Below are 27,668 nucleotides of genomic sequence, written 5' to 3'. Positions count from 1 at the left end.
TTAGTTCAAAAAGGGCCCAGATGGAGCCTGAAAGATTGGCAGTGAAGTGGCTGTCCTGTCCTGGCTGTCCTGACCATAGGAGCTCGTTCCACCAAAGTAATAGTAAAGTAATGAGTAACGCAACTAAATACTTTTGATACCAAGTAATAAGTAAAGTAATTTTATTACTTTTTAAATGAGTAATAAGTAATTAATTACATTTCATGATTATCTTTCCCAACACTGATGGTGAGTGTAAAACAGCTGGTCAGAACTAATCAAAATCTACAGAAAATGTTAATCATAACAGCTTAGCTCCAAACTAGTTTTGATCTAATTCCTACTATTATAGCCTGAAGCATCTTAAACTTGTCTTCCATCTTTTTGAAACGTGTCCTTATGTTAGAATAATGTGGCAAGACAGTCTTGTTTCAAAAAGATGGAAGACAAGTTTAACATGCTTCAGGCTATAATAGTAGACACCTCCAGATTCATTTACAATGTTTATGAGGACTTTGCTTTCCCTGTTTTAGAAGAATGTAGGTTACTGTTTTAGGGTTCAGAGATCATGACAGAGAAGAAAGGAAACAATTATATGAGAGAAATCGAATAATTCTGTTAGAAAAACACCTGGCTTTCTGACATAGTCCGACGGTTATTCTATTCCCAGGATTTGGATCCTTTACCAATAATTACACCAATACACAGCAGTAGGTGGCGCTTTGGATGAGTTTACTGTATACTGCCTTATCATTTTTGAACACCAGGTGGGGTGGCCCTCCTTTCACTTTTCCAGCATTTAATTGAAGACTTCAAGTGTACATTTAGCAAAATATAGGCCTATTTTAGACTCATTGTGCAGTTCACATAATAACCAAGTTTTCATTTGATTATACATAGCTTCATCGGCTGCAAGTGCACCTATGTTAGCAGTCTCCTACAGAGTTTTGATTTCGCAAAATAGATTTTAACGCTAATAATCAAGGTAATTCATATCTATGTGGATAATGCTGTTAAAGCATACGGGAAGAATAAAAAAAAAAAAAAGTAACGTAACGTTAATAAATAATGACAGGAGGCTTTTATTTATTTTATTGTGTATTTTTTTTGTTTCAACCGGAAAGAGGGCGGAGACAGCTAGCATCACCACCTGGAAGTTGAGCGAGAGACGAACGGTTATGTGAAGGATCGCCGTGGTTTTTTATAATACAGTTTGAATCTGTGTCTTAGAAATCGTGGACAATTGGATCTAACGTTACCTAACGCCGAGAGTGTTCTTTCTCACTACCGTGCAGGTAAGGAATGGGTTTGATGTTACATGGTGCTTGCTGTAGCAAGCTAACGCTAGCTAACTAACTAATGCCGACACTATGGTGTGCGTGTGCTAACATTAGCTTGGGTGACCATCTGACTCAAAAACAACAGATGGATCATTTCGTTCACCGTTTGCTAGTGCAGTAACGGTAATATTTGTGTTTCGTTAACTTACAAAGCACACACGATTGATTGGATGGGCGATTATTGCTAACGTTAGCCGCTAATGTTACAGCGAGCAACATAGCGTTGCTAGTCAGCCTGTGACGCTGTCAACGCCTCGCCTAGTTTGACAGCTCAGTGAGTGGACAAGGCCGAAACCACAGACTGACACAGAGGATGTGTCTTCACCACGTCCATCCACCTGCAGACAGTTGAATTAGTTGGACTGTGGCATGTGCAGTGCAGGTCAACGGCCCACCCTCAGTGTTACCACCTCTTTGTGTCAGTGGAATAACGCTAGCTTAGCCTAGCTTAGCCTCACATCAGAGCTGAAGGCAGTGAAAGGGTTGGGATGGGTTTCTTTTGCTTGTCACAGGGATGCTCTTTCCTCTTCAACCTTGCGCAATCGCCGAAGGTTTGACACTTGAACCGTGTGTGTGTGTGTGTGTGGGGGGGGGGGGGGGGGTGATTGCATGTGTATGTAGTATGGGTGATTTGATTTTGATTTGATTTTATTAGACAATATGCAATACATGAGACAAATACTGCGGTGTCAGGGATAAAACGAAAAAGTCCAGGACTTATTTCCATCGTTGTCCCTGTTGTGACGAGTGTCCCCTGTGGAGACAGGCATCTGTAAAGTGCAATACAAGTGATGAATACAACATTAAAAATGGGTTAGGGTTAGGGTTAGGGTTAAATGACAAAAAAAAAACATATACTATGTCAATCTAAAAGTGCTCAACTTCAGTCAGAGCGAAAACAATAAAAAACAAACAATAATATCAGCAAATTAACAACATATCACAATACATCACAATTAGAAATGGCAGGTTATGCAGACAGGTTGCTAAAAAGCTGTTTCTTAACCTTTGTTTTAAAAGCCACCTTACTTTCTGTTTCTTTGATTGGGAGAGGCAGTTTGTTCCACTCCACAGCACCGGAATAGATAAAAGATACTCTACCTGTCAATGTCTTATGCTTGTGGAGGGCCACATTTCCTACACTTGCTCTTGTGTTGTGTCCGTGTGCAATTTTCTTAAAATAATTGTTAAAGTATTCCGGTGCTCTATTGTTTAAAATCCTATGTACCATAGTAAGTTGAAGCTGTCTGGCCCTTTCCTCAACTGGTAACCACTGGAGATGAGTGAACTGAGCCTTCCCCACGTGGCTTCTGTGGTTAAGGCCCAGAACTACTCTAATCAGTTTGTTCTGTGCCACCTGAAGTTTCTGTTTCAGGGCTTTGTTGAGGCCCCAGTACCAGGAACTGATGGCATAGTCAAGGTGGCACTGGACTAAACATGATGCTAGAATTTTCAGGCATTCCCTGTTGAGCAGTCTGGACTTCCTGGCTAAAAACCTGGTTTTGGCATTTACTTTGCCTAAAACTTTTAGTGCCATGGTGGCGCCCCCTAATGTACCATCAAGGAAACAGCCTAGGTATTTGACAGAGGGCTTGGCTGTTATGGATACCCCTCCAGAGGTTAGCTTGAGTTTGGTCTCCTTACCTAATCTATATTTGGAGCCAAAGAGAATAGACTCCGTCTTTCCCATGTGTAACAGCAACCTATTGTCACATAGCCAAATTTTTATTTGTTCTAGGTTTTCGGTCAGAATATCTTGAATCTGCGTTAGGTTTTTGTTTGATACTAAAATTGCTGAATCGTCTGCATATAAAAATAAATGACTAGAGCAGGCAGCTTTCATATCATTAATATATAGTAAGAAGAGCAAAGAGCCGAGCACACTCCCTTGGGGGACCCCACAGGAAATAGGCATGGCCTCGGATAGTACCCCGCCGACATCCACCTGTTGTTCCCTCCCTGTCAGGTATGACTCCAGCCACCTAGTGGCAGAGTTGGCTAACCCAAGTGCCTTCATTTTACATAGGAGAATACCATGGTCGACAGTGTCAAAGGCTTTTTGCAGGTCTAGTAAAACTAGACCGCACATTTTCCCAGCATCAATTTCCTTCCTAATGAAATCAGTAAGATATAAAAGACATGAATCGGTTGAACACGATTTTCTAAAGCCAGACTGTTGCTCATAAAATAAATTTTGATCACATATGTATTCATATATTTGATCATACACTACTCTTTCAAAAACCTTAGAAACTACACTCAAAATTGAGACTGGTCTGTAGTTGCTAGGGTCTGACTTATTTCCTTTTTTATAGATAGGTGTTACTTTTGCGTGTTTAAAATCAGTAGGTACTTCTCCTTGCTCTAGAGAAAGGTTAATCATATAAGTTATACATGGGGCAATTACAGAGGAAGCATCTCTCAGGAATCTAGCATTAATGCCATCAAGCCCAGTAGCCTTTTTAATCTTAAGCTCACTTAGCATCTTGTCCACATGTTCAATTGTAACCTTTCTAAAAGAAAAGGCTCCTTCCTTAACACCCAGGTTACTGTAGTGTTTGGTGACAAAGTCCTTACCGTACTCTCCTGTCCTGGCCGGCAATTTGGAGACAAGGTTGCTGGCAACAGAAGTGAAAAAAGTGTTAAAAATAGTTGCAACTTTGCCTTTATCAAATTCTACTCCATTATCGGTGTGCAACCCTATGTTTGCCACATTGGCCTTGCAGTTTGAATCCCCTCCACAGCCCAGATCTTTAAGTGTCTTCCATAGCTTTGAGGGGTTATTACAGTTCTCTTTGATTGAGTCAGCATAGTAGTTCTGTTTACTAGTCTTAATCATTTCCTGTGTCTTGTTTCTGTGCTTTTTAAAAAGCTCAAAGTCGCCCAGTACCCGTGATTTTTTAAACTTGGCCAGTGCTGAGTCACGCACCTTTATCATTTCCCTAATTGAGTTGTTAAACCAGGGTTTGGTCCTCTGTTTGATTCTGACCTCTCTAAGTGGGGCTACCAGGTCTACCACTTGGAGAAATAAACGTTTAAAAATGTCCCACGCATCATCAATAACGCAGGAATTGAATATAGGGGACCAGTCTACTTTGTCCAGTAGAGATCGAAAGGTGTCAACAGAATAGTTTTTCAGTGATCTTATACGAATGGCCTTGTGTGCTGAAAATGAATTCCGGTGTCTCTTTCTTGTACAGTGGATGAGATAGTGATCACTAATTCCATATTGTATGACTCCACTGCAGGATATATTTGCTTTATCCGATACTAGAATAAGATCAATGGTAGTTTGAGACTTGTGGCATACCCGAGTGGGTTCCGAAATTAATTGAGTCAACCCAAATGACTTACAAAAGCTGTTAAATGCATTGTAACTAGTACATGATTTGTCAGTGACGTCAGTATTAAAATCCCCTAACAGCACGCATTCCCTCTCTGTGCCAGTACAATTATTTAGGAGCACTTCAAGGCTGTCATAGAACATATTATGGTTGGGTGGTCTATAACACACCCCTAAAAGTATCGGTTTTGTTTTCGGAAGAAAGATATCCAACAGTAGAACTTCAATATCCTTATCTGGCTCTGATTTGACATTATAGTTAATATCTGATCGAACGAAAACACACACCCCCCCACCGTTACGATTTCGGTCATTCCTAATGATGGAATAATTGTCGATACTAATATCGGTGTCACTGATTGAGTCATCAAGCCAGGTCTCGGACAAACAGAATAATTCCACCTTGGATGTCCCGATCAGAGAACGGATTTCGTCAATTTTAGGGAGTAGGCTCCTCACGTTAAGATGAACGAAATGTAGCCCTTTCCTGGCAGCCACACCACTAAGTTCCATGAACGAGTCGGCGGCCGCTGTTGTCTCGGCTGTGGTCGTTAACGTTACCCGGCGTGCCATTCCCAGTCCGCCCGCTGTTGGATCCGGCTCCAGGCCCAGCACAGCCTCGCCTTCGCGTCCCGTCGTCAGCAACGCGCTCTCCGCCGGATCAGCTGCATGTCCCGGTCTCCGGATCCCCTCGTCGCCACCACCGTCCGCCCGGCCTCCCGTCATCGCAGTCGGACAAGGGAACGTAGGCAAGTTAGGAATCACTTCCAATGTGTTACAGCCTGCCGTATTATCCACACATACCTGTATGTTAAGGATGTTGCACTCTTCACCACTCCTGTAATTGCTGCTGGATGGGTCCACATTCACAGGCTGGGAAGGCTTTATTTCACAATCCAAATCTTTGTCAAAACAGACCATGTTCAGCGTGTACGTGTAGGTTGCTAGCTAGCGAAGTTGTTTCACAGCGGCGAAGGCATTTGAGAGCAGACAGGCATGCAGGGAGTGGAAAGGTATTTTCCTTCGCTCCGACTGAAATGGTCGGTGCCAATGGCTTATACTGCTTCCGTTGAGTCAGACTACTATATATGACAGAATGTGTACAGTGTTTGTGTCTGAATGTGTACAGTGTTTGTGTCTGAAAGTGTACAGTGTTTGTGTCTGAATGTCTACAGTGTTTGTGTCTGAATGTGTACAGTGTTTGCGTCTGAAAGCTGCCTTTGTGAACCACTGTAACAAAACAATCACTTTGTTAATAACACACAAATGATCAACTAGCAAGCACGATTCCCTGTATATTTGTGTGCTTAACTGTGTGCTTTGTTCACTTTCACTCCCCTTTGTTTATATCCGATTTCTCATCTGTTTGCTGACATGTCAAAGCCATGTAATCCTAGACCTAGCGAAGGTAGGACTTGTCGTTCGTTCATGTGCTCGTCGGATACATCGTATTTACAGTATTTATGAATTGTGAGCGCAAGAACGTCCCTTTTCAATGTCATATTTACGAGTGGGAATTTTGGGAATTTCGATGATACACGAGTTTCCGAGCAGTGGCGTTGCATGAGGATTCGGGACTACAACAATGGCGGAAAGTATGGAGTCCGTGTCACCAATTGACCGTAAAAAAGTTGTATATATCGTTATTCTGTTCATAGCTATCATTTATTTTAGTAGTTGCACATTATGGCCTATGTAGCTATAGGCCTACCATAATGACCCACTATTGGTGAGAAAACACCAGCCATGAGAAAACAACCTTACTTATGGCATCCTTGTTTGTTGCTCTTTCTGACCAAGAGCACTTGAACGGTGTCCTGTCATAATGGCGCATTCCTTTATCGCAAATTAACTGGGATGTTGAGGCTAAATGACGTCACATCTGTTTTGTTAGCGTTCCATTTGCAGAAAACTTGAGCTGGGAAGTTCACTGTTCACTGTGTCAGATCCAGTCGCTAGCCAGGCTAGCCATTGTTAGCAATAACAGTTGATAACAAGGCTTTTTGCGCATACAAACACTGCAGCCTCATGTCCACACAGATAGATGTTATGCAGTGCTGTGTGTACAGCTGATTTAATGAGACACAAACAAAACAGAAGTGCTAAACAACATTACTACGATTATAACTACTGTTGTTGCGCGGCGCAGCCATCTTGGACTTTTTTAGGTCGGGGCTGCTGAGGCTCCTACGAGTGTGGAATGGGAAATACCAGCTCTGGTGACGTCACGGTCCCAGCTCATGACCTTTGAAGTCGTAAGATTACCAGTTCCCAGTTATAAAGGAATGCACGATAATTACCACGTCTCCACTGGTAAATACGCTCTATCCGAGGAGCACATGGAACGCACCATTATGCTTTTTGCGACATTGGTGTTGTTTCATTGCTGCCTCAGTAGCTCCACCGTGAATCACACGGAGCTCCTGAGAGAGATGCTGTCACCGCCACGGCCTTAACACCGAAATACTCCCTGACAGTCAGAACAGCAATGGGAAGTCTCTTAACAAAGGCCTCAATCTGCAACCTTGCTGTGGGCAATGTGGTGGTCACACTTTATCTGTTGCTTTGTGGCCGACACAAACAGTGACACGTTACAAGTTAACAGGTTCATCGAAGGAAAACCGCTCAAATACAGTAACAGCAGAGTGACTGCGATCAGTCCTTTTTACGAATGTTTGTTCATTGTAATCCTTATCTTTTCCTACTAATAAACCTGCACAGAAACGGACAAATAGCAAAGTATTAAGAGCTCTTGGGATTCGGACAGTGACTGTTTGGTCAATATCTTGGTCATATGTAATATTACCATTTAGGCTTTCTCATACAAATGTTTTATTCACTTTACACACTACACTGAATGCTTTAATTTTCTGCCCCCCCCTCCCCCCCCCCCCCCATTCTACAGTTTCAGATATTCATTCAATAGCCAAGCACTTTATCTAAGGCAATTTATCTTTGTCAGGTGTAGCTTTTCCCCAATGAGCACCTGTCTTAGAACTATTGACCCCGAACAGCGCTTGTGTACAATGTGCCCCAAAAGAGAAATGTGATTTCTGCCTAGTGCCTAGTACCATGAGACAACTGTGTTTGTTTTATGGTGCAGTGGTTCATCAAATACAGCATGTCGAGCCTTTCTGATAGGCAGACCCAAAGTAACCCATATGCTGTGTCACTCCCATCAGCCAATCCCCCATTCCCTAAGGGCCATCTGAGGCAGGTTCCCCTCTGCGGAGGAGGCGGGGCCCTACTAGGTGCTCTTCCCTCCGGTGGCTTCCTGTCATCCCGCTTGCAGAGGGCCTGTACATCTTGTCGCTAGCTAGCTAGCGCGCTTCCTCTTTTCACAGGAGGAGAAAATGGGCCGGTGCGACCCCACCCACCCACCCAGCGCTCTTGATCTGATGACATAGACTAGTGCTTCTGTGTCAGACTCCACAGCCTCAGGTCCCTGGCTCCTGCAGAGCTGCCATCCGTCCACATGCTGTTCCTGTGTGATTCACGTTCATGCACATTCAGAGCTCGTCTCAGAACAGGCCTTCCTCTTACTATCTTGCTGTCAAATGAAAACAAAAACTTTAGTTGCATCATGACAGGGTACATGTGTTTCTGTTTGGAATTGATTCACTCTGCCATGGCCTAGGTGATGAACCAGGAGACAAAAAACAGAGCGGACGCAGGTTGAAAGCCAAAATCATTATTTATTAAATAACCTAAACAATGTGAGTCACCCAGTGTAGGAAATTAGCCAGCCAGAATGTCAGAATGCCCCTAAAAACCATGATCCAGGTGCGGAAATTGTCCCCAAGATTCCCCCTCCTCCTCCAATCAATTAATATAATTTTCATTTGCATCTCTAACACACACTCAGCATCTGCAAGCTGTTTGCCAGAAGAAGACGATGAAGAACACACACATACACACACACACACAAACAGTGCTGTTCACACTACGCTTCATACTTCAGGGTTGCCGGCGCCGCTGTTTTGTAATGATACTTTTCAAGCAAAAATGACGGAAAAGAAGAAGAATCCAAATTTAAATGAAAATGTAGCCACGCCACCGCAGGTTACCTAGGCTACGAGAGAGCACCACAGCCAATGAGAGCGATCAGCAAATCGCTGTAGGCTTGTAGCCTACGTGGAGAGCGATGCTGTAGATGGGAAGAAAGTGTATCAAGCTTGGCCCAGCACTACTGATGATGATGTATAAAAGTATAGGTGAATTTTCTGCGGATTGCGGAGTGCACAAGGCTCAAACTCAGAGATTCTGGTAGGCTAAGTCCAAGCACTTTCAAGTCCTTGATTATTTTTTTCTTAAATCCAAGCACTTTTAAGTTTCAAGTACGGTACTTACCAGACCCGTGGCAACCCTGAACTTCATGCACAAATTACTTTTTTAAGTGCCCCCAAAATTTTGTAAATGCGCCCAGTTTTTTTAGACAGTGGAGGCAAAAGTTGCCCCCCCCCCCAAAAAAAAAATAAGAATAATATATATATAATATATATATATATATATATATATTATATATATATTTTTTTCCTATACTGGAGCCATCAGTAATGCAGTGCGTATGTGCATGAGAGGAAGGTGTCTTCAAGTGTGTGTGAGTGAAAAGCAAACGAGAAGGTGTGTAAGGTGAGAAGACTAGAGATATGATTTCTCTGCCAGGGTTTTTAAAGGGAGTTCTAAAGGGAGGAGAGGTGCTCTGCAATTAAACTGATGAATCAGTCACTCCGCCCTCCCAGGGTGCCTGAACACAACGCACAACAGAGGCATACACGTACTGTACAAAGCAAATACATGAAATAGAAGGTGCAATGGTGAATGTGACAATCTGACATGTTGTTTTTATTTGTATGTTAGCCTATCTACGTGCATTTGACTGATTTTCAGCACGTAAAATGAATCAGAGTAGAGTCATTGAAGGCCACACCCAACAGATACTGCTGCGTCCGCATCAGTTGTTAAGTGTCAACTGTGGTGTGATGTGCTGCTGGGCATATATCCGTTGCTGATAAAAAGAGGAAGTTGTCACTTGTCAGTACACGGACAAACTTGTTATGAAGACTCACTGCTGGCGTCTCAGCTTTCAGTAGCCGGACTATGTTGCTTGTCCGCTCTGTTCTTTGGATATAGCCCGTCAGCATGTATCAAATATCGGATGTGGCCATGTGGGATTTATTCCCGGTTTATCTTATTTCCTCTTGGTAGGTTATTACAAAGCATCGTGCGTTTTCACTCGTGTGACAAAGTGAAACCTGCGCAACTCACAGTCTCTTCCCTCTCTGTTCCCTCTCTCCCCAGACCGTGTGGGTGAGCGATGCCGTCCGGCCCGAGCAGCGACTGCCCCCACCTGGACTGCGTGGGGGAGATCACCAAGGAGGAACTCATCCAGAAATCCCACGTGAGTGTCCGCTGGCCTGCTGTTGCCATCTCACTCTGTATACAGTCTTTGTAGTGCTGGGAGATCATTCTGTCATAGGCCTGCTTATCACTCACTCTGTATACAGTCTTTGTAGTGCTGGGAGATCATTCAATGTGTTCCAGTGGAATCCATCATATGGTAATCTTGGGATATTGTGTGACACAATTCTGCTGCGTAAATTGAGGATGATAAACACATTTGATTTAAACACTGACAAAATGAGGTAGGAACATTTTAACGAAATATTTCTTTTAAGTTTATGTTTTGTTTGTCATCACACTTGCCATCTGGTTCTATGGGATGCACATTCATTTGTTTATTTAATGTGTGATTTTGCATAATTTGAGCCATATTGGGATATATATAGTAGAGCCAGACCGATATATCGGTCGACCCATATTATCGGCTGATATTGGCCGATAACCGATCGATATGTTGGCCGATATTGCAGATTTCTTTTTAAGTTATAGACAGCATGTTGTGTATATTTGATCCTTTTTCTTAGCTCAAGTTATATATTGTTCTATTTGTGTTTTTTTGTATTTCTAATTATTTATGATTATTAAATTCCCAGCGAAGTTTACGGTTTCATTCCATTGATGTCATCGTTTATTGATAAGCTGTAAAACATCCTGCCTACATGACATATCTCAAGTCATGTCAAGTCATATCTTTGTCAAGTGTTTGATATTTGAGGGATCATTGCAAAAAAAAAGTGTAATAAAATGTGTATAATATAAGAATATCGGCCGCTATATCGATATCGGATTTTCTTGAACTCCCTAATATCGGTATCGGCATCGGCCCCAAAAATCAAGTATCGTTCAGGCTCTAATATATAGATAAAAAAGAGATGATCATGATTCATGATTTTAACCATATCGCGCAGCTCTAGTGAAAGGTAATCAGGTGTGAATTGGACACGTCATTGACAGCGAATGGGCCAAAGTTGTCTGAAAGGAATATGTGATTGTGTGTGTCGCGTCCCTTATCGTTGTCACTTTTGTTTTGAGCAGCTGGGATGTGACTCTAACCTGAATGTCTTCATGCTTCTCCAGGGCCAGTGCCAAGACTGTCAAGTTGGAGGGCCAAACCTGTGGGCGTGTCTGGAGGTGAGACGAGTCGACGGGGCTTCTCACAAACGTACTGTACTATGGATCACTGACGGCTTCACCAGCAGGAAAACGCCCTGGTAGCGCCGCACCAGCGAGCAGAGGTGTCGTCCGGGCCGTTTGAAGAAGCACGTGATTTGTTTCTGTTTTTAACACCTTGGTGTGTCTCTCTGCTGTCTGCTCCTCTTCTAGAATGGCTGTGCGTATGTAGGCTGCGGAGAATCTCACACGGACCACAGCACCGTCCACTCCCAGGTGAGCCATACCTGACCCCACGAAATGCCTTTCTTCTGGGGAGAGGATGTGCAGACGATGTGTTAATGCACAGGGGAGAGGAGAGGGGTGTGGCTGCGGAGGGGGGGGCGGGGGGGGTCATAACGGGATGTGGGATAAAGAAAACAAAATGGCGCAGAAAGAGGAGCGGGGGGGCGTGGCAGAGAAGCAGATTCCCGGGGGGGCGTGACTGACTGGGAATAACACACTCTCTCTCCCTCCCTCCCGGCATTGTGTTATTTTTAACGTCTTCTCTCCAGGATCAAAGACCCTCCCCTTGCATCTTTTAGCTTTTGAAGTGTGCACCATGTGAAAACCAGCCCAACTCTCCACGTCTGGCTGCACCCAGAAATTCAGTTGAAATTCAGCACTGGATCATGCATTATTAATTATTAATCCCCGTTCCTCTGGGAAGTGGGGGAGATTCACTTTGACTCCCAGCTCCATGGATGCAGTATCTGAAGCTGTGCCTCTCAGCCTCATAACGCACTCTGAACATGGCTGTGATTTGAACATAAAGCACTCTGAACATGGCTGTGATTTGAACATAACGCACTCTGAACATGGCTGTGATTTGAACATAACGCACTCTGAACATGGCTGTGATTTGAACATAACGCACTCTGAACATGGCTGTGATTTGAACATAAAGCACTCTGAACATGGCTGTGATTTGAACAGCCAGTGTGTTAGCTCATGTTCCCCGTTATCGGGATATGTGTCTGCAGACAGACAGCCTCCCTTTGTGTTTTTCATGCGGCGGCCATCTTTACATCTTTAAATGGAGGGGGCCATGCTTAATTAGTGCCCTGGAGAGGCACTGAGGAAGGGAGGAGGGGGGGAGACACGTTTTCATCTCTCGACTATGCAGTGAGGAAGAGACCTTATGGGACTGAGGGCCTCAGTGAGAGCAGAGCATCATAGATGAATACGAGTATTTCAAAGTCTTGAACTTGAAAGTTGGAGAATAGATCATCTCATTTCACAAGTTGAAGCCCCGCTGTGTCGTTATAGCAAGAGAAAGAAATGACACTTAGTATTTATTCATTTATTTCAAACCTCAAAATGGAACCGATAATAAACCTACGCATGGTGGCATCACCGCAGTCGAGCAGTTGCTTTCCAAGCATCCAGTTTTCGACACCTCCATTCGTTCAGCGGTAAACAGTCTTACAGTCCGCATTGGTAAGTGACATCCTAGATTAGAACGACACAGATCAACAGTGTCTCACGTACTGTCTGTGTGTCACGTGTGTCTCACGTACTGTCTGTGTGTGCACGCTGGTGGAGTCACCCTGACACAGTGTCTCACGTACTGTCTGTGTGTGCACGCTGGTGTCTCACGTACTGTCTGTGTGTGCACGCTGGTGGCTCACGTACTGTCTGTGTGTGCACGCTGGTGGAGTCACCCTGACAAGAATGATGGCTGTTGGTGTTTCTTGTCCCGCTTGGCCGTCGCTCTTTCTCTCAGTAATGTCCTGAGTGCCGAGGGTTACAGTAGAGGACACTTTCTTTGTTTATGTTCATTGCTCACAATCAGTGAGTGGGAACTCCGTTGCTGTGGCCAATGCGGAAGTAGCTTAAACCTGCATTATTTTTAATGGCCTGCAGGGGGGGGGGGGGCGTCGGCAACTACACTGGCTGCAAAAAGAAGTCCGGTTACACGGAGGTGAATGGGGAAATGACCGTACTTCTCACTTGATTTACGGCCCCATTAAAACACTTTCCTAATGAGTCTATGGTCTTAATCACTAGCTTCAAGATTTCCTCAATACAGCACGATGTTCATTTTGTAAATTAATATGGTCCCATATTCCAGTAAAATAGATGAGGAAGAAAAGTATGTTTTGGGGCGTGATTGACGCGTCGCCTGCCCAGTGATCACGGCGATCACGGACCAATAGCAGGCGGCGCTGCGGCTCTTCTCATCCAAATTCGCGTCACTGTGCCCGTCAGTGTTATTCAACTTAAAGTCGAGCTGAACCCAAAAATGACTTATTTTCTTTTAGTTAAAATACCTGGGTATGCAGTGCACCTATTTAATAATGTATGCAAACAAAATCACAACAATCTAATTTCTTTAGTTTTTTTACACTTTTTCACATCAAAAGTTCATTTTTCAAGATTTCATTGATTGATGATGGTTGTCAGGGGTCGCACTTGGGAGATTCCAGGCCGACGTGCTGCACTCTCCGCTCGGCAACACGAAGGCAGCTGGCTGCCTGCGGCTCGCTGAGCTCCGGCTCAGCCACTAACCTCCCGTCAAAAGGCTCTTCCCGAGGGGAGCGCCACAACACACTGAATCCCACTCGATTTGGAGGCGGAACACGCCAGGATTGGCCAAAGCCCAATCCAGTCCCCAGAATTGTCAAATAAAATCATCGACATGATACTATGACCCGCCTCTCAACCTGTCATCTTAGACAAACTATGTTTTCAGTCTGAAACGGATTCATAATATGCACGTGACGAACGGGTTCAGTTCGACTTTAAGCTCATTCATCGAATATACTGGACCAAAGTTAGACTGTCTCAATTCGATCCCGCCCTATGTGATAATAGATGCAAGCAGGTTCCAGCTACTAACTAACGCTAACTAGCTAGCAAGCTATCAGCAGAAACCTACACGCTAGCTCGTTGCTACACGCTGAAAATGGCAAGTTGGATTGTTGAAAACTATTTTCCAAGGGCACTGCCGCCAAGCGCCGCCCATCGCAATCCCACTATGGAGACCTGCGGCGCCAGACTCCTCGGGCGGACGGGAGAGGAGGCTGGCCAGCCAGACTACTTTGACAGTGACACACATGTTTTGGTTTTGCCCCAATTTGTTTTCCTTTTGGGAGTCAATTTTCGATTCTATTTCTACAGTATTAATTAATTAATTAATTAAAAATCAGCGTTGAACCCTCCCCGTTCATCGCACTCTTTGGCCTTCCACCCAGAAACACCTTCCTTTCTAACCCCCAGAAAGATGCTCTGGCCTTTTCAATGCTAATAGCCAAGCGGGCTGATTCTTACAGGATGGAAATCCACTCAACCACCCTCTCATGTACAGTGGATGAGAGACCTAATGAGCTGCTTGCATCTTGAAGAAATCGGATACACGAGACAAGTGCCACAGTGCTGAGCTTGAAAACCTCTGCTGCTTTAGAACATAGTGTATTCTTCACTCTAGAACGGGCGGCCCAGCCTCCACCAGGCACACCCTGTCTTGTTCTTCTGCAGGAGCAGCAGTATTGATTATTGATTGGGCCCCTGCCAGATATCGTGAGGCAGCGTGCTGCTGGAAAGGAGCACATGCTCCTATCAGCCCTCCCGGGCTAAATGCTAACCTTGTCTTGTTGTATGTATCCCTGCGTTTCTGCAGTCACATGTGCCCCCGTTCATTCACAAACCTGCGTTTACAACTGTGTGTTCAGGAGACGCGGCACAACCTGACGGTGAACCTGACCACGCTGCGGGTGTGGTGCTACGCCTGCGGCAAGGAGGTGTTCCTGGAGCGGAAGCTAGGCCCCCGCTCGCCCCTCGCCAACAGCAAGCCCCTCCCCTCTCCACACAACGCCAGTCAAGTAAGGACTACACTCCCCTCCGTTTGTCAGCATGCTTTAGTAGGCTACACTGTATTGTCTTCTGTATATAGAAGACAATATAATAATAATAATAATAATAACACTAAAATACAGTATTTAGAGTTTGCAAACTATAAAGAGTATTTTAGTTTGCTAACTGCACAATATATGTTGTCTGTAATGGGTTAATATTTCTGGGCCTCACTGTATAATCGCTCAGTTACATAACTGTGTTCTCTGCTATCTAATGCAGTCAAAGCGTTGAAGCTGTACAATGATAAATTCCACCAGTCTTGACTGTTTGAAATGTCAACATATCATACCCAGTGGTTCATTGACTAGATAAGTTGTATCTGATAAGGTGTGTGTGTGTGTGTGTGTGTGTGTGTGTGTGTGTGTGTGTGTGTGTGTGTGTGTGTGTGTGTGTGTGTGTGTGTGTGTGTGTGTGTGTGTGTGTGTGTGTGTGTGTGTGTGTGTGTGTGTGTGTTCTGTTTTGCTCCAGGACAACAGCAGGACCCCTGGAAGCCCAACCTCACTGAGAGTGCCCCCTAATGGTGGCTGTGAAGACCTGGACATGGAGGCAGAGGAGGAGGACGACTTGCGTACCAGAGGTCAGCAGCAATGCAATGACACTAGAACAAACCATTTTATTCATTGCGTTATTGACAAAAGAATATGATGAACAGAACAAAGTTTATTTACCGTATATGTGTATGTATATTGTCTGTATGTATATTCTCACAAAAAGGTGTGTTTATCATGGAGACATGCTTTATTATTATCCAATCAGACGTGCAGTGCTCAGTAACGTGCCGAGCCCAATGCAAGTGAATGTGTGCAGCTCCCCAGATCAGCAAATCCATCCGGAAATGTCTAAATGTTGCAAATGTAATGTACACTAATGTAGTTGTGCAAATCTTTCTAATCTACAGTTAAAAGCTGCTGCAGTAGACATTGAGCATGCTATTATTTTGTTGATTAAAATTGTATACCATGTCAGTGACATGACTAAAATTGGACTAAATGACACTCAAATGACACTTTCGTCGAATTATGGTCAGCTGTTTGGTCCGCTTTAAACGCGCCAGAGTTCGTTTCCTCGGATAGTGCGCTTCGTTTGGGGTGGTGTGAAAGCGCAAACGAACTCTCAAACAAGCGAACTCTGGTCCGCTGTAAAACGTGGGTCTCGGTTCGCTTCCAAGTGCACCCTGGCGCGGTTCGTTTGTGGTGTGAAATCAAACCGGACTAAACACAAGAGCAAGTGCATCATGTAGAAGGAAGCAAAACAAACACTGCGGCGCGCACACGTGTACAGTACACGTGTGCGCGCCACGTGACGTACGTCGTCATAACGACAACAACAACACATTGTTGTCTCTCAACAGGGCTCGCCTTCTCCTTCGGTACGGCCTCGCTCGTCTCATCTGCAGAATGAAATGTTCACCAGCTCGCTGCCTCATCTGCTGCTCATATTGGGCACATTCTTGTAAAATATGTATTTGATAGTCGCACCAAAGGAAAACCAGAAATCCCAATATCGCAGCTGGTGTTGCTCCGTGGTTTGTGTTTCGCGGATTCACTTGTGTTGTTCAGTCAGCCCCCAAGCAAGAAGATGGCGCAAGAGGAGAGTTCTCCCTACTCTATTCTGTCCAATAGACGAGTGACCGTTTCGACCACGTGACTTATTGTTCAGAAAGTTTGGTGAGCTTGTTACAAATTGCTGTGTGAAAGTGAACCGGACCAAATGAAAAATGCGACAATGTTGCAACCTCACCCCGCCGAATCGCACCGAGTCCACCAGCTTATATTGTGAAAGTGACCTTAGAAATGTGTGAAAATGAGCTGGTCCTCAGTGGCTGAAGCATCATAGCACTAGCACTTCAGGGGTGAGCGGTTCAGCCCCCGATGCTCATAATGTGTTCACTCAGTGTTGCAAGGCGCCCGGGAGAGCAGCATCCACCACATGGCATTATGTTCTGTGAAACCTCATGTGGTGTCACTCTGCCACCAGTCACTGCACAGTCACTTTGTTAGTTTGTTTTTTGGTCAAAAATGTGGGTCATACGATGGACAAGTGGAGTAAATAAGTGTCTCTAGACTAGTGGCTTTCAGGAGGGAATAGATTTGGTCACTTAGGATGAATCAGATGTTCTTGCACAACACCCACATCCCCTGTGGTGCTGATGCTGTGTCAGTGTGAGGGCTGTTGCACAATTCAATCGAATCGATATCGAAATGGCAATATGGCCAAGTGCGATATCCAAATGGCAGGAGCAGCTGCAATCCGATCAAGGTCAAATGTGTCCCAACACCGCATTAAATGAAGCATTGCGGTGCTACAGAGATGCCCCGGGCTGCAAAACGTATTCTCCAGGGCGTAAGGGAACGCGCTTGTTTGGTACACACCCCGGTAAAAATCACATTATTATTTTATTTTTATTTATTTTTCAGTGAAAATGAAATTCCAAAATTAGCATTCCCCGTCAAATCGTATCGCAATTGCAACATCTGTCAATATAATCACAACATGATGATGACGACGATGATTATTATTATTATTAATTGCATATCGTGCAGCCCTAGTCAATATCAGATCAGGAAACTATTTTGTGTTTGTACACAGTGGCTCATTTCAAAACTCACCAGCAGCCCGGCCTTTTCTCTCTCTACTTTCACCTGTGTAGAATATGATTTATTTTTATGGGAAAAAGGAGCAGTGGCTGGTTAGTGGTTACCTGCCACAGTGGCAGGTCGAGCAGACACTTTCCCAGCTGCGATCAAAATGTCCAGGCGTTTGGCTGGTGTCTCGTCGTGTTAATTTCCCTGGTGTGTGTATGTGCTTTTCTGTCTCCCCCCCAGGCCTGACGGGACTGAAGAACATAGGCAACACCTGCTACATGAACGCTGCCCTCCAGGCACTGTCCAACTGGTGAGACGTCTTCCTGTCTTCCTGTCTCACCTCCCCACCTCTCTCACCCCGTCTCACCCCGTTTTCCCCCCTTCCCGCTACTCACTCTTTCAACAGGCTTCATTTTGAAAAAATGGCCGCGGCTGCGCTCATCTGAGAGAGCGACCGACGGCCCGGTGCAAATTGCTGCAGTGCACCATTTGACACGGCAGGAATGGCCTTTTGTCGTTCCCTGTAGGGTCTTCTGCTCCAACTGAACTCCAACTCTTTCTCCAGCTCCTCCTTTTAATTTCTACTATTCCACTCTCTCCTCTTTTTCCACCATATGTCTCTTTTTATGGGTCCCTTTACTGTTTCTCTCCCAGCCAGGCTGCACTGGGGTTTTTATTGTTTATTAAATTGCCAATATAGCGGGTTCATTCTTTACGAATGGATTGTTGGTGTGGTCACTTTAATTGGGGCTCCGCACTGCAGAGTCTGATGCTGTTACCTTTATGCTTTTTGATTCTTATTATTTCTGGAAGTGCAAAGCACACCAAAGCTGTACAAAGTTCCCTCATAAGGGATGGGCGATATGGCCCTAAAATAATATATCATAATATCTCAGGGTATTTCTGCGATAATTATATTCTTGATGATATGACAAAATACTGAATGATATTTTATTATTCATTTCAAGAAAACACAATTGCAACAAAATAGGTGTTATAGTTTTATATCTCAGCATAAACAGTTTGCCTTCAAATAGTTTATTCAAATATGCCTTCAAATATCACCGTGGTTTGTTGTACATGCTCTTTTGTAACCAAACCGCTTCCACACTACTGAAGCCACTCCCCTTTTTGGAAATAACTCCTCCCCCGTGCAATCGCTTTCAGCCATGCTTGTTGTTGCTGTGCGTACGTCACACTGTTTACACAGCGTAACGGTGTGGCGTCATTACGTCAACAAGTCGGAATATTGCCATTGTCACGATATCACGAACGATATGGATTCATGACGATATAAATATGAATTGAACCAGTATTATCGTGAAGGATATGATATGTGGCACACCTCTATCCTTCATATGATTCATATGTTCCAAAGGCTGGACATTTTTCCAGATGAGAATACATTCTCTGATTATGCCTCCCTAGTCTGGATGTAAGATAAAATGGGAAACGATGTGGGTCAAAATTTGCAATCTAAATCAAGTTTTTAAAAATAGGAGGGACTGGGTCACAGATCTGCAGAAGGAGGAGGGACCTTTTTCTGGGACTTTTCCTTTGATGTCTGTTTGTACGAGTTGCTGCTTCTTTCCGTTAGTGCCGGCTCATTATTCAGTCAGAAGGACTGAAGGAACCGCTCCATGCTTTATTCATTCATTCTGTGTTTTCTTCATCTTTTTCTTGTACATTTGCTTCCACTTAACATCCCATCAGTTGAGACAGAGGTTCTCTTTCAAACGATGAACTCCCCCTCAGCGCTTTCTCTGTTCTGCTATTTGCCAAGTCCTTCAACTTTCTGCTGTAAATGGAGTATCGTTTTGTTAGATTTCGCTTTATCATTGAAACGTGAACTTGATGAAATAATCAAAACAAAATCAAAAAGATACTTTGCAGATGAAGACAATGTTATTTAGAGGTCTTCGACCTCACATTTCCTTGTCTATTTTCACTCAAGTATCATAGCCGTTCTCTGCTTTCTGTGACCAGTGTTGCCAGATTGGGCCGTTTCCCGCCATTTGGGCTGTTTTGGGTTGCATTGTGCGGAGGGGCAAATGGGATTGGGCAGGTGGACAGAATCGCTCGTTTCCATCGCCCTGCTGTTGCTTGGGGGGTTTTGTGTGCATTTTGGTGGTTTTTGAACAGTCTTTGGGCTGGAAACCCTCAGCTCTAACTGGCAACACTGGTCTTTGACCTCCACGAATGCCACTGCAAAAACAAACTAAATATGAGATGATTTACAGACCTCAAGGTATAAGACAAGGCAGAACAGCCAGGTGCCAACACACATGTGTCTTCATGTCGTCTTTCAATGTGTTCATAAGTAATCTACAATGTATTTTCAGGAAATTATTCCAGTAACTGTAACACATACATAACACATCATTGCATAGATAAAGGTATCAAAGTTTGATACCCAGCCCTAGTGATAATCAATGAAAAAAGTCTAGTTGAGGCTAAGTTTGTGATATGTAGTATGTATGTGTCTGTCCGGTGCAGCCCGCCCTTGACCCAGTTCTTTCTGGAATGTGGCGGCCTGGTGAGGACGGACAAGAAGCCCGCACTCTGCAAAAGCTACCAGAAGCTGGTGTCGGAGCTGTGGCACAAGAACAGGTAAGCTACCAGACGCTGGTGTCGGAGCTGTGGCACAAGAACAGGTAAGCTACCAGACGCTGGTGTCGGACCTGGTGGCACAAGAACAGGTAAGCTCCCAGACGCTGGTGTCGGACCTGTGGCACAAGAACAGGTAAGCTACCAGACGCTGGTGTCGGAACTGTGGCACAAGAACAGGTAAGCTACCAGACGCTGGTGTCGGACCTGTGGCACAAGAACAGGTAAGCTACCAGACGCTGGTGTCGGACCTGGTGGCACAAGAACAGGTAAGCTACCAGACGCTGGTGTCGGAACTGTGGCACAAGAACAGGTAAGCTACCAGACGCTGGTGTCGGACCTGTGGCACAAGAACAGGTAAGCTACCAGACGCTGGTGTCGGAACTGTGGCACAAGAACAGGTAAGCTACCAGACGCTGGTGTCGGAGCTGTGGCACAAGAACAGGTAAGCTACCAGACGCTGGTGTCGGAACTGTGGCACAAGAACAGGTAAGCTACCAGACGCTGGTGTCGGACCTGGTGGCACAAGAACAGGTAAGCTACCAGACGCTGGTGTCGGACCTGGTGGCACAAGAACAGGTTGGCACTTCTCACTCGTCGCTCTTTGAACGGAGAGCACAAATTAAAGGGGCGGTGTCCTTTTCATCCACCTGCCACAGTTGCCTCCATCCAAAATGTACTGGTCACTTTCATTCTTTTCCCAGCCAAATAGGATTTTATTTTTAGAAGAGGAATGATGGTTGGTTACAGCCGACATTTAGTGGCATTTTTGTAGCAGCTAGTCTTAATTCCTCTCTCTGTGCTTTATATGTGTCTGTGTCCTAGCCTAGGACTTGTTACTGTGTTTCTAATACAGGCCTGTTGTGTGGTGTTGCAGGCCCTCCTATGTGGTCCCGACCAACTTGTTCCAGGGGATCAAGGCCGTAAACCCCATGTTTCGAGGGTACTCCCAGCAGGTGGGTCCTCCAGATGGTGATGAGTCAGTGTGCAACTTCAGCGCATGTGTGGCCTCGCAATATATAAACAAGGCATGGAGACACTCTTCACTGCTGGAGACATCCCCAATGTTCTTCTAGCAACTTGTTCATTTTCACACCTTGAGAAGTGATCTTTTTGTTGTTGTTTTTGGCTACGCCTTTTGCAAACAGGGACGGGTGGGGAATACGACTTGAATGATTTAACAGTTAGTGTAATATTTCCATGTCTCTGCTGACAATGGGGTGTGTCCAAAATGTTGTTAGGAATATGTGGTAGTGCTGCGCGATACATCGATATTATATCGATGTCGTAATATGAGTTTTAAAGGCTGCGTTACACTAAGGTGATGTCTAGCTGTTCTGTTATTTGCCTTTACACACTTAGTCATTATATCCACATTACTGATGATTATTGATCAAAAATCTCATTGTGTAAATATTTTGTGAAAGCACCGATTAGTCGGGGAAGGAAACCCTGACTTTGCATTTTATTTTGATCACAGTGCTTGTGACATCTCACATGTGGCTTTGACTTACAACCTTGCCCACTTCCTTTACTTACTTTTTGGTCCATATCTCCGAGCCTTGATATGCGGATGATGTATTGACTTTTGATTTATTTTTTTATAATAACCAAAGTGGCTGACTCGGATATAATAGACAAAGCATGCAGGAGAAAAAAACCATGTCTGTTCTCTCTTTAGAGAATTTCCCGTGGGAATGAATGGGTGTTGAGCTCGGCTCTGCAAACGAGCCTGTAAAGTTGTCCCAGAGCTTAATACAACCCGTCCTTTTTTCCTCTAACCTCCTTCCTATACAGAGATGACATTCGCTTCTGCACTCTACTGTATATATCCCTCTAACCTCCTTCCTATACAGAAATCACATTCGCTTCAGCTCAAATCACTCAGCCAGATCAAGGGAATCCACTAGTGCATAGTAATAAACTCTCACACAATTTCTTCCCCACTCGCACTCACAAGGCACACACGAAACTTTATTTTCGCTTAAAGATGTATTTATTGACGCAAAATAGACATTTTTCACAGGCTAAACATAAAGCCGGTGAATTGCGTTATTTGATTCAAGCTGGGACTTGGTTTTATGCATTACAGATATAGGGTATATTTACAAATCTGTTTTACTGCAGCGAGTCTCGTCTTTCTCCAGCGTCTGTAAATCTGGGATTTACAAGCCTGAATGGTGATATGATAAAGAGTCCATTTCCTCTCGGCTTGCCAGTGTTTGTTCAGCGGAGTTAACTGGGGAATATTCATTGGTCACGCCATGCTGGGCTGCACAGCCTTGGAATTAGTGTCACCCTGAATGGAGGAGTCCTATTCAAGGTCCTGGGAGAGGAGAATTCATTTGGCTCGAGTGGGAAGATTGGATATCTGAGGTTCATTCAATTTGATTACTCACTCATGAGCGTTTGGTTTCAGGTTGTAGGATGCAGATAAATTGGGATAAACAAGTGGTTGTTCTTTGCGATTTGGAAAAGCTCAGCTGTGTTTGTCTTGATTGTATTTGGTCAGAATTAGTGCCAGATTATATTTTAATGTTCTAGACGGGGACAGTAAACCATGTTTTTTTTTCCCCCCCACAGGCCACAGTTGCCAAGGTGACTCGTTAATTTAGAAAAAGAAAACGGGCCTGCACTTTCAATGTCCTTTTTTTGTTTTGTTTTTACGAATAAATCTGGGTCAGACCAACGGCAACGAACGCGTTTCAGCAAAAGCATTCCGCAGCGTTGTGTTGCATGAGGCGGAAGTGACAATCATTCAATGAATCAATGAAGAAAATTACAATATGCGCAGTGTACAACTTGCACTTGGTATTAACTATATTGAGATAGGATACAAAAAAAAAAAAAAACATAAGAACATCGACAATGGCAATGTTGAAAATCTGAGTGTCGCTGTCTAAATGTCACACTCTTATCATAGAGAAAATACTTTAAAATGTATGGCTTGCATAGTCTAGAAATACAAAAAACACTCATTATCAAATTCTGTATCAAAGATATCTCTATATTAAAAAAAGTATACAGGCTAAAAAGTCTTAGTGCCGGCTAAGGATGTTAGCCTATAAAACCAAACCTTGCAAGTAAAGCTAGCCAACATGACGTGCAGTTGGTTTTTCTGTCGTTTCCTTTGGCCTTGCACCTAAGTTGTTTTTTGGATTGAGTGTGCTCCTCGCATTTGGTGAGTTTGTGAATTCAGCCCCAATGATCACGTGAATCTTGCTGCGGCTAATTATCCCTCCAGGACTCCCAGGAGTTTCTGCGCTGCCTGATGGACCAGCTTCACGAGGAGCTGAAGGAGGCGCAGCTCGAGCCCGACGACCAGTCCAACGGCATCGGCATGGACGACGTCCCCGAAGAGGACAGCCACAGCCAGTCGGACAACGACTTCCTGTCGTGCGACTCGTGCGGCAGCAGCGAGCGGGCCGAGGGCGAGGCGCTGCAGGCCGCGAGCGAGCTCCGTCTGATGGAAGACGGCAACGAGGCCGAGGTGCTGATTCCCGAGCGAGACGAGATCCAGGCTAACCGCGAGTGGCAGAAGGAGAAGAACATGATTAACGACCTGTACCGCTGTGGGGGGAATGGGCTTGGTGGAGGCACTGGAGCAGACATGGACAAAGATGTTGACACAGCCAATCAGAACACGCCCATTATCAGCAGCCAGGGGGCCATCAAGGTCCAGGGCAGAACAACAGGTAAATATGGAGAAGACCCGACATGTCGTCTCACATTCAAAACAACACACTTTCATTGTCATATTCATGTGTGTAATACTGGTTCGATAAGATTGGATTGGTTTGATTGCCCAACCAGACAACTTGCAAATGGCTTTTTGATATTCAGCGCCACATCTCTGAAACTCACTCAAATTTGGCCCCACTCCACCAGATTCCTTCCCGGATGTCCAAGTGTCCAGCACCACAAGACCACAGAGTCCCGTCCCCATGGATGGACACATTTCCAAAATGTCCAGCAGCCCTCCCAAAGCTGCCTCTGTGTGGCCCAACCTTAACTCTGTGCACAAGAAAGGTACTAAGCAACTGTTGCCACAGGCTAAGTACCAAGGGAAGGCTTCTAAATAATCAGAACTGGTCGTATTCAGATTGAGGGCTGAAAATGTCAGGGTCATATTAACCTATTGATACCTGATGCAGCATTTGTGTGTATCCCTTTAAGACCGCGAACCGCGTCACGTGGTCTTAAAGGGATACACACACAAATGAGGGATATACACGCAAATGCTGCATCAGGTATCAATGGGTTAAGGTAGTTCTGTTCAGTGTAGGGTTGTCACGATACTAGAATTTCTAAATTCGGTACCTATACTACCTATACTAAATATCGATACTCATATCTCAATACCATTTTCGATACCACGGGGGGGGGATGACAACACATCAAGAGGCATAAAAATAAACAAAGACAGATGGACGGACAGACGCACACTTCTCCATAATCTAGGCCCAATAAAACTCATTAAAAATGTTGCACTTACACAGCAGATTACCCCTGATCTATAGTCATCAGCCTATCAGAACACTTTTAGCTTGTTGAAGCAACAGATAGGGAAAATCTATGAAAATCTATAAAAAATATTCTGAAAATATGAAATTTGTTTGATTTTTCATTAAGAGAAAGCACTGCTGTTGCAAATTAGTATTGTATCGTTTAAAAAAAAAAGCATCGATACTTAGTGACACTAGTAGCGATACCTGTTGCAAATGAGTATCGTATCCATTTAAAAAAAAAGTGACGTGTCTGTTGGAATAAATCTCTGGATGTTATTCTCTCTCTCTCTCTGCCTGTTCACAGCAGTGACCGCATTCAACCCGCCAAAGAACAAGCGCCAGAAGAAATACCGCAGTGTCATCTCAGATGTGTTTGACGGAACTATTGTCAGCTCAGTTCAGTGCCTCACCTGTGATCGGGTGAGTGTTGACATCAACTAAAAATGTCTATTTTTGGGGTTCTTCATTGACACAGTAGGAAGGCTGAGAGGGACACTAGTATGAGACTGCACACAAGAAGAGAAAGTGGTGTCCTGTCCCAAGCCATTTCCGGGTGTTGCCAATTTTGGGATTTACATAGAAAACGATGGAAAATTGTGGAAAAACAAATGGTCTTGCTCAGCCCTGATGTTCACATAACACTGTTTTAGTGTAGTTCTTGTCTAGCCTTGTTTTATGATGCCTCTGCCCGGCGATAGCCGTGGCCGGAGGATGTGGGTGGTGGTATATAGCCTTTTATCACAAGCATGTCTCAGGGCTTTACATAGCATCATATACATGTCATATACAGTACATACTACATCCCATACTTTATACATACATCACATACTGTATATCCTATACTATGTCATATACATAATACACCATCCTATACAACAGAACACACGCCACATGGAAATGTAATTTGTAATGCATGTACGAACCATGAAATCTGACCGTTCAGTAGTCTCTATCCACAGAGGTATGAGTGTTTTTTGTCTGTGTGCCATGTCTGTCAGGTGTCTGTGACCCTGGAGAACTTCCAGGATATCTCTCTGCCCATCCCAGGGAAGGAAGACCTGGCCAAGCTCCACTCCTCCACCCACCAGACCTCGCTGGTAAAAGCCGGCTCCTGTGGCGAGGCTTATGCACCACAGGGTTGGATTGCCTTCGTAATGGAATACATCAAGAGGTACATTAATAATATGTTCATGATATTGTTGATTTAGAGGGCCTAAGATTCGGCGCAGGATTACGTGTATTGCGAGTAATTTCATCAATTCCCGCAAATCTAGCACTTACAATGCTTCTAATTCCTGCACACATTTACTGCGATGTCAAAATAAACCTTTTTCAATGGATCTGTGTTCTTTAGACTTGTGCAGAATCGTTCTTTATTTTGAAAAGGTCCGACCGGGGGAAGTCTTATTGTTTTTCTCGCTAGCGGAACATAGTCTCAGCAAGCCCCCTGTCTCTGCTGCAGCAACTCTCGCTAGCAAAGGCAGATTACATTGATGTGAAATTGAAGGCATGCAAGCATGGACCGCTTGCCTACACGTACACTTGCTGTAGCAGCGCAAAAAAAACACACACAACAGTGACGTTAACGTTTCCAATGGGAAATCCCCCCCCCCCCTTTTGCAAAGTGAATTTTACCCCCTGATTTACATGTCGGGCATGTAGCTGACGTAAGCAGGTAGGATCGTGTCACTTAAGGATAGAATGCATGGCTGTTGCTGGGATCGAACCTCTGACCTTTCCAGACATTCGTTTCTGACAACTTCCACGTCTTAACAGTGCTGTCTTCTTGATGTCGAAAGCTGATTTCTGTGTCGACTTCTATTTTCAGCTGGTTCTGGGGTCCAGTGGTTAGACTACAAGATTGTCTCGCAGCTTTCTTTGCCAGGGACGAACTAAAAGGTGAGCAAGTGGACATCACTCTGTTCTACCACTATAGATATTGATGAGTGTTTTAATATTGATGCCTGAATTCATGTTTGACTGAGTGTTTTGTCTGATGTGTTCCAGGGGACAACATGTATAGCTGTGAAAAGTGCAAGAAGTGAGTGCTTAATTTTCAGTGTCTCTGCTGAATATTGAACAGAACAGAATATTGAAAATTGTCAGTCTATTTAATGATTGCTCATACTCTTATTTTTTTTCTTCTCCTCAGATTACGAAATGGAGTCAAATTCTGCAAAGTGCAAAGTTTGCCAGAGGTATACAGACAACTCCTGAATTCATTGCATTGCACGTCTGCAAGGAGAAATCTACATCTTCAGACCCAGGCTTTCTGAAATAAGACGTCTTTGTGTGCTCCTGTGCTCCAGATCCTATGCATCCACTTGAAGCGCTTCAGACACGAGCTGATGTTCTCCACCAAGATAGGCACGCATGTGTCCTTCCCCCTCGAGGGCCTGGACCTGCAGCCTTTCCTGGCCAAAGACAGCTCCGCCCAGACCACCAGCTATGACCTGCTGTCCGTCATCTGTCACCACGGCACCGCCAGCAGTGAGTAGGCATGGCCACTCCCCTTTTCTGCCCAAACTGGGGGAGTCACATGTCTAGGGCCATATGAAATCCATTAAAACAAAAATCCAAATTCTGTTTGTTTTTGGTTGTTGTTGTTGTTGTTTCCTGAAATTCTTTTTACCCCCTTTCCTTTTATTTTATTTTTTCTTACCAATTTTAACGTGACGTAAGGGTCCCACAGAAGACCGACCCCCCTCTCAAAACACCCCAATCGAAAATTGAATTATTTCTCTAGGCTAATTTTACAATTATGAAATCCTTTAGGTTACTACAATAATTAGGGGTACTTTTGATTTTGATACTCAGGCCTACTTTTAACAACTAGCAATCTCGCAAGCTATGCGTGCTCGATTTCTAGGGTGGAGACTATGATGACATCACTGAT

The 27,668-nt window shown here is 44.3% G+C and overlaps 1 protein-coding gene across 1 annotated transcript in view; it reads left to right on the top strand.

Moving 5' to 3' along the window:
* Nucleotides 1–1,154: 1,154 nt before the first annotated feature.
* usp33 (ubiquitin specific peptidase 33) overlaps nt 1,155–27,668 on the top strand; it is a 37,127-nt gene continuing 10,613 nt past the window's right edge. Inside the window, exons 1-17 of the mRNA XM_083653764.1 lie at nt 1,155–1,274; nt 9,964–10,063; nt 11,143–11,196; nt 11,389–11,451; nt 14,889–15,038; nt 15,541–15,649; nt 17,898–17,967; nt 20,154–20,267; nt 21,142–21,220; nt 23,509–23,959; nt 24,153–24,293; nt 25,077–25,192; nt 25,771–25,943; nt 26,601–26,671; nt 26,780–26,813; nt 26,925–26,970; nt 27,082–27,262. Of these exons, the coding sequence (XP_083509890.1) occupies nt 9,980–10,063; nt 11,143–11,196; nt 11,389–11,451; nt 14,889–15,038; nt 15,541–15,649; nt 17,898–17,967; nt 20,154–20,267; nt 21,142–21,220; nt 23,509–23,959; nt 24,153–24,293; nt 25,077–25,192; nt 25,771–25,943; nt 26,601–26,671; nt 26,780–26,813; nt 26,925–26,970; nt 27,082–27,262 (1,936 nt within the window). The 5' untranslated portion in view covers nt 1,155–1,274; nt 9,964–9,979. The remainder of the gene's footprint in view (nt 1,275–9,963; nt 10,064–11,142; nt 11,197–11,388; nt 11,452–14,888; nt 15,039–15,540; nt 15,650–17,897; nt 17,968–20,153; nt 20,268–21,141; nt 21,221–23,508; nt 23,960–24,152; nt 24,294–25,076; nt 25,193–25,770; nt 25,944–26,600; nt 26,672–26,779; nt 26,814–26,924; nt 26,971–27,081; nt 27,263–27,668) is intronic.

This window comes from Poromitra crassiceps (genome assembly GCF_964638095.1).
Source record: "Poromitra crassiceps genome assembly, chromosome: 17".
Classification (NCBI taxonomy): Eukaryota; Metazoa; Chordata; class Actinopteri; order Beryciformes; family Melamphaidae; genus Poromitra; species Poromitra crassiceps.
This window is presented reverse-complemented; position numbering and strand designations above follow the sequence as displayed.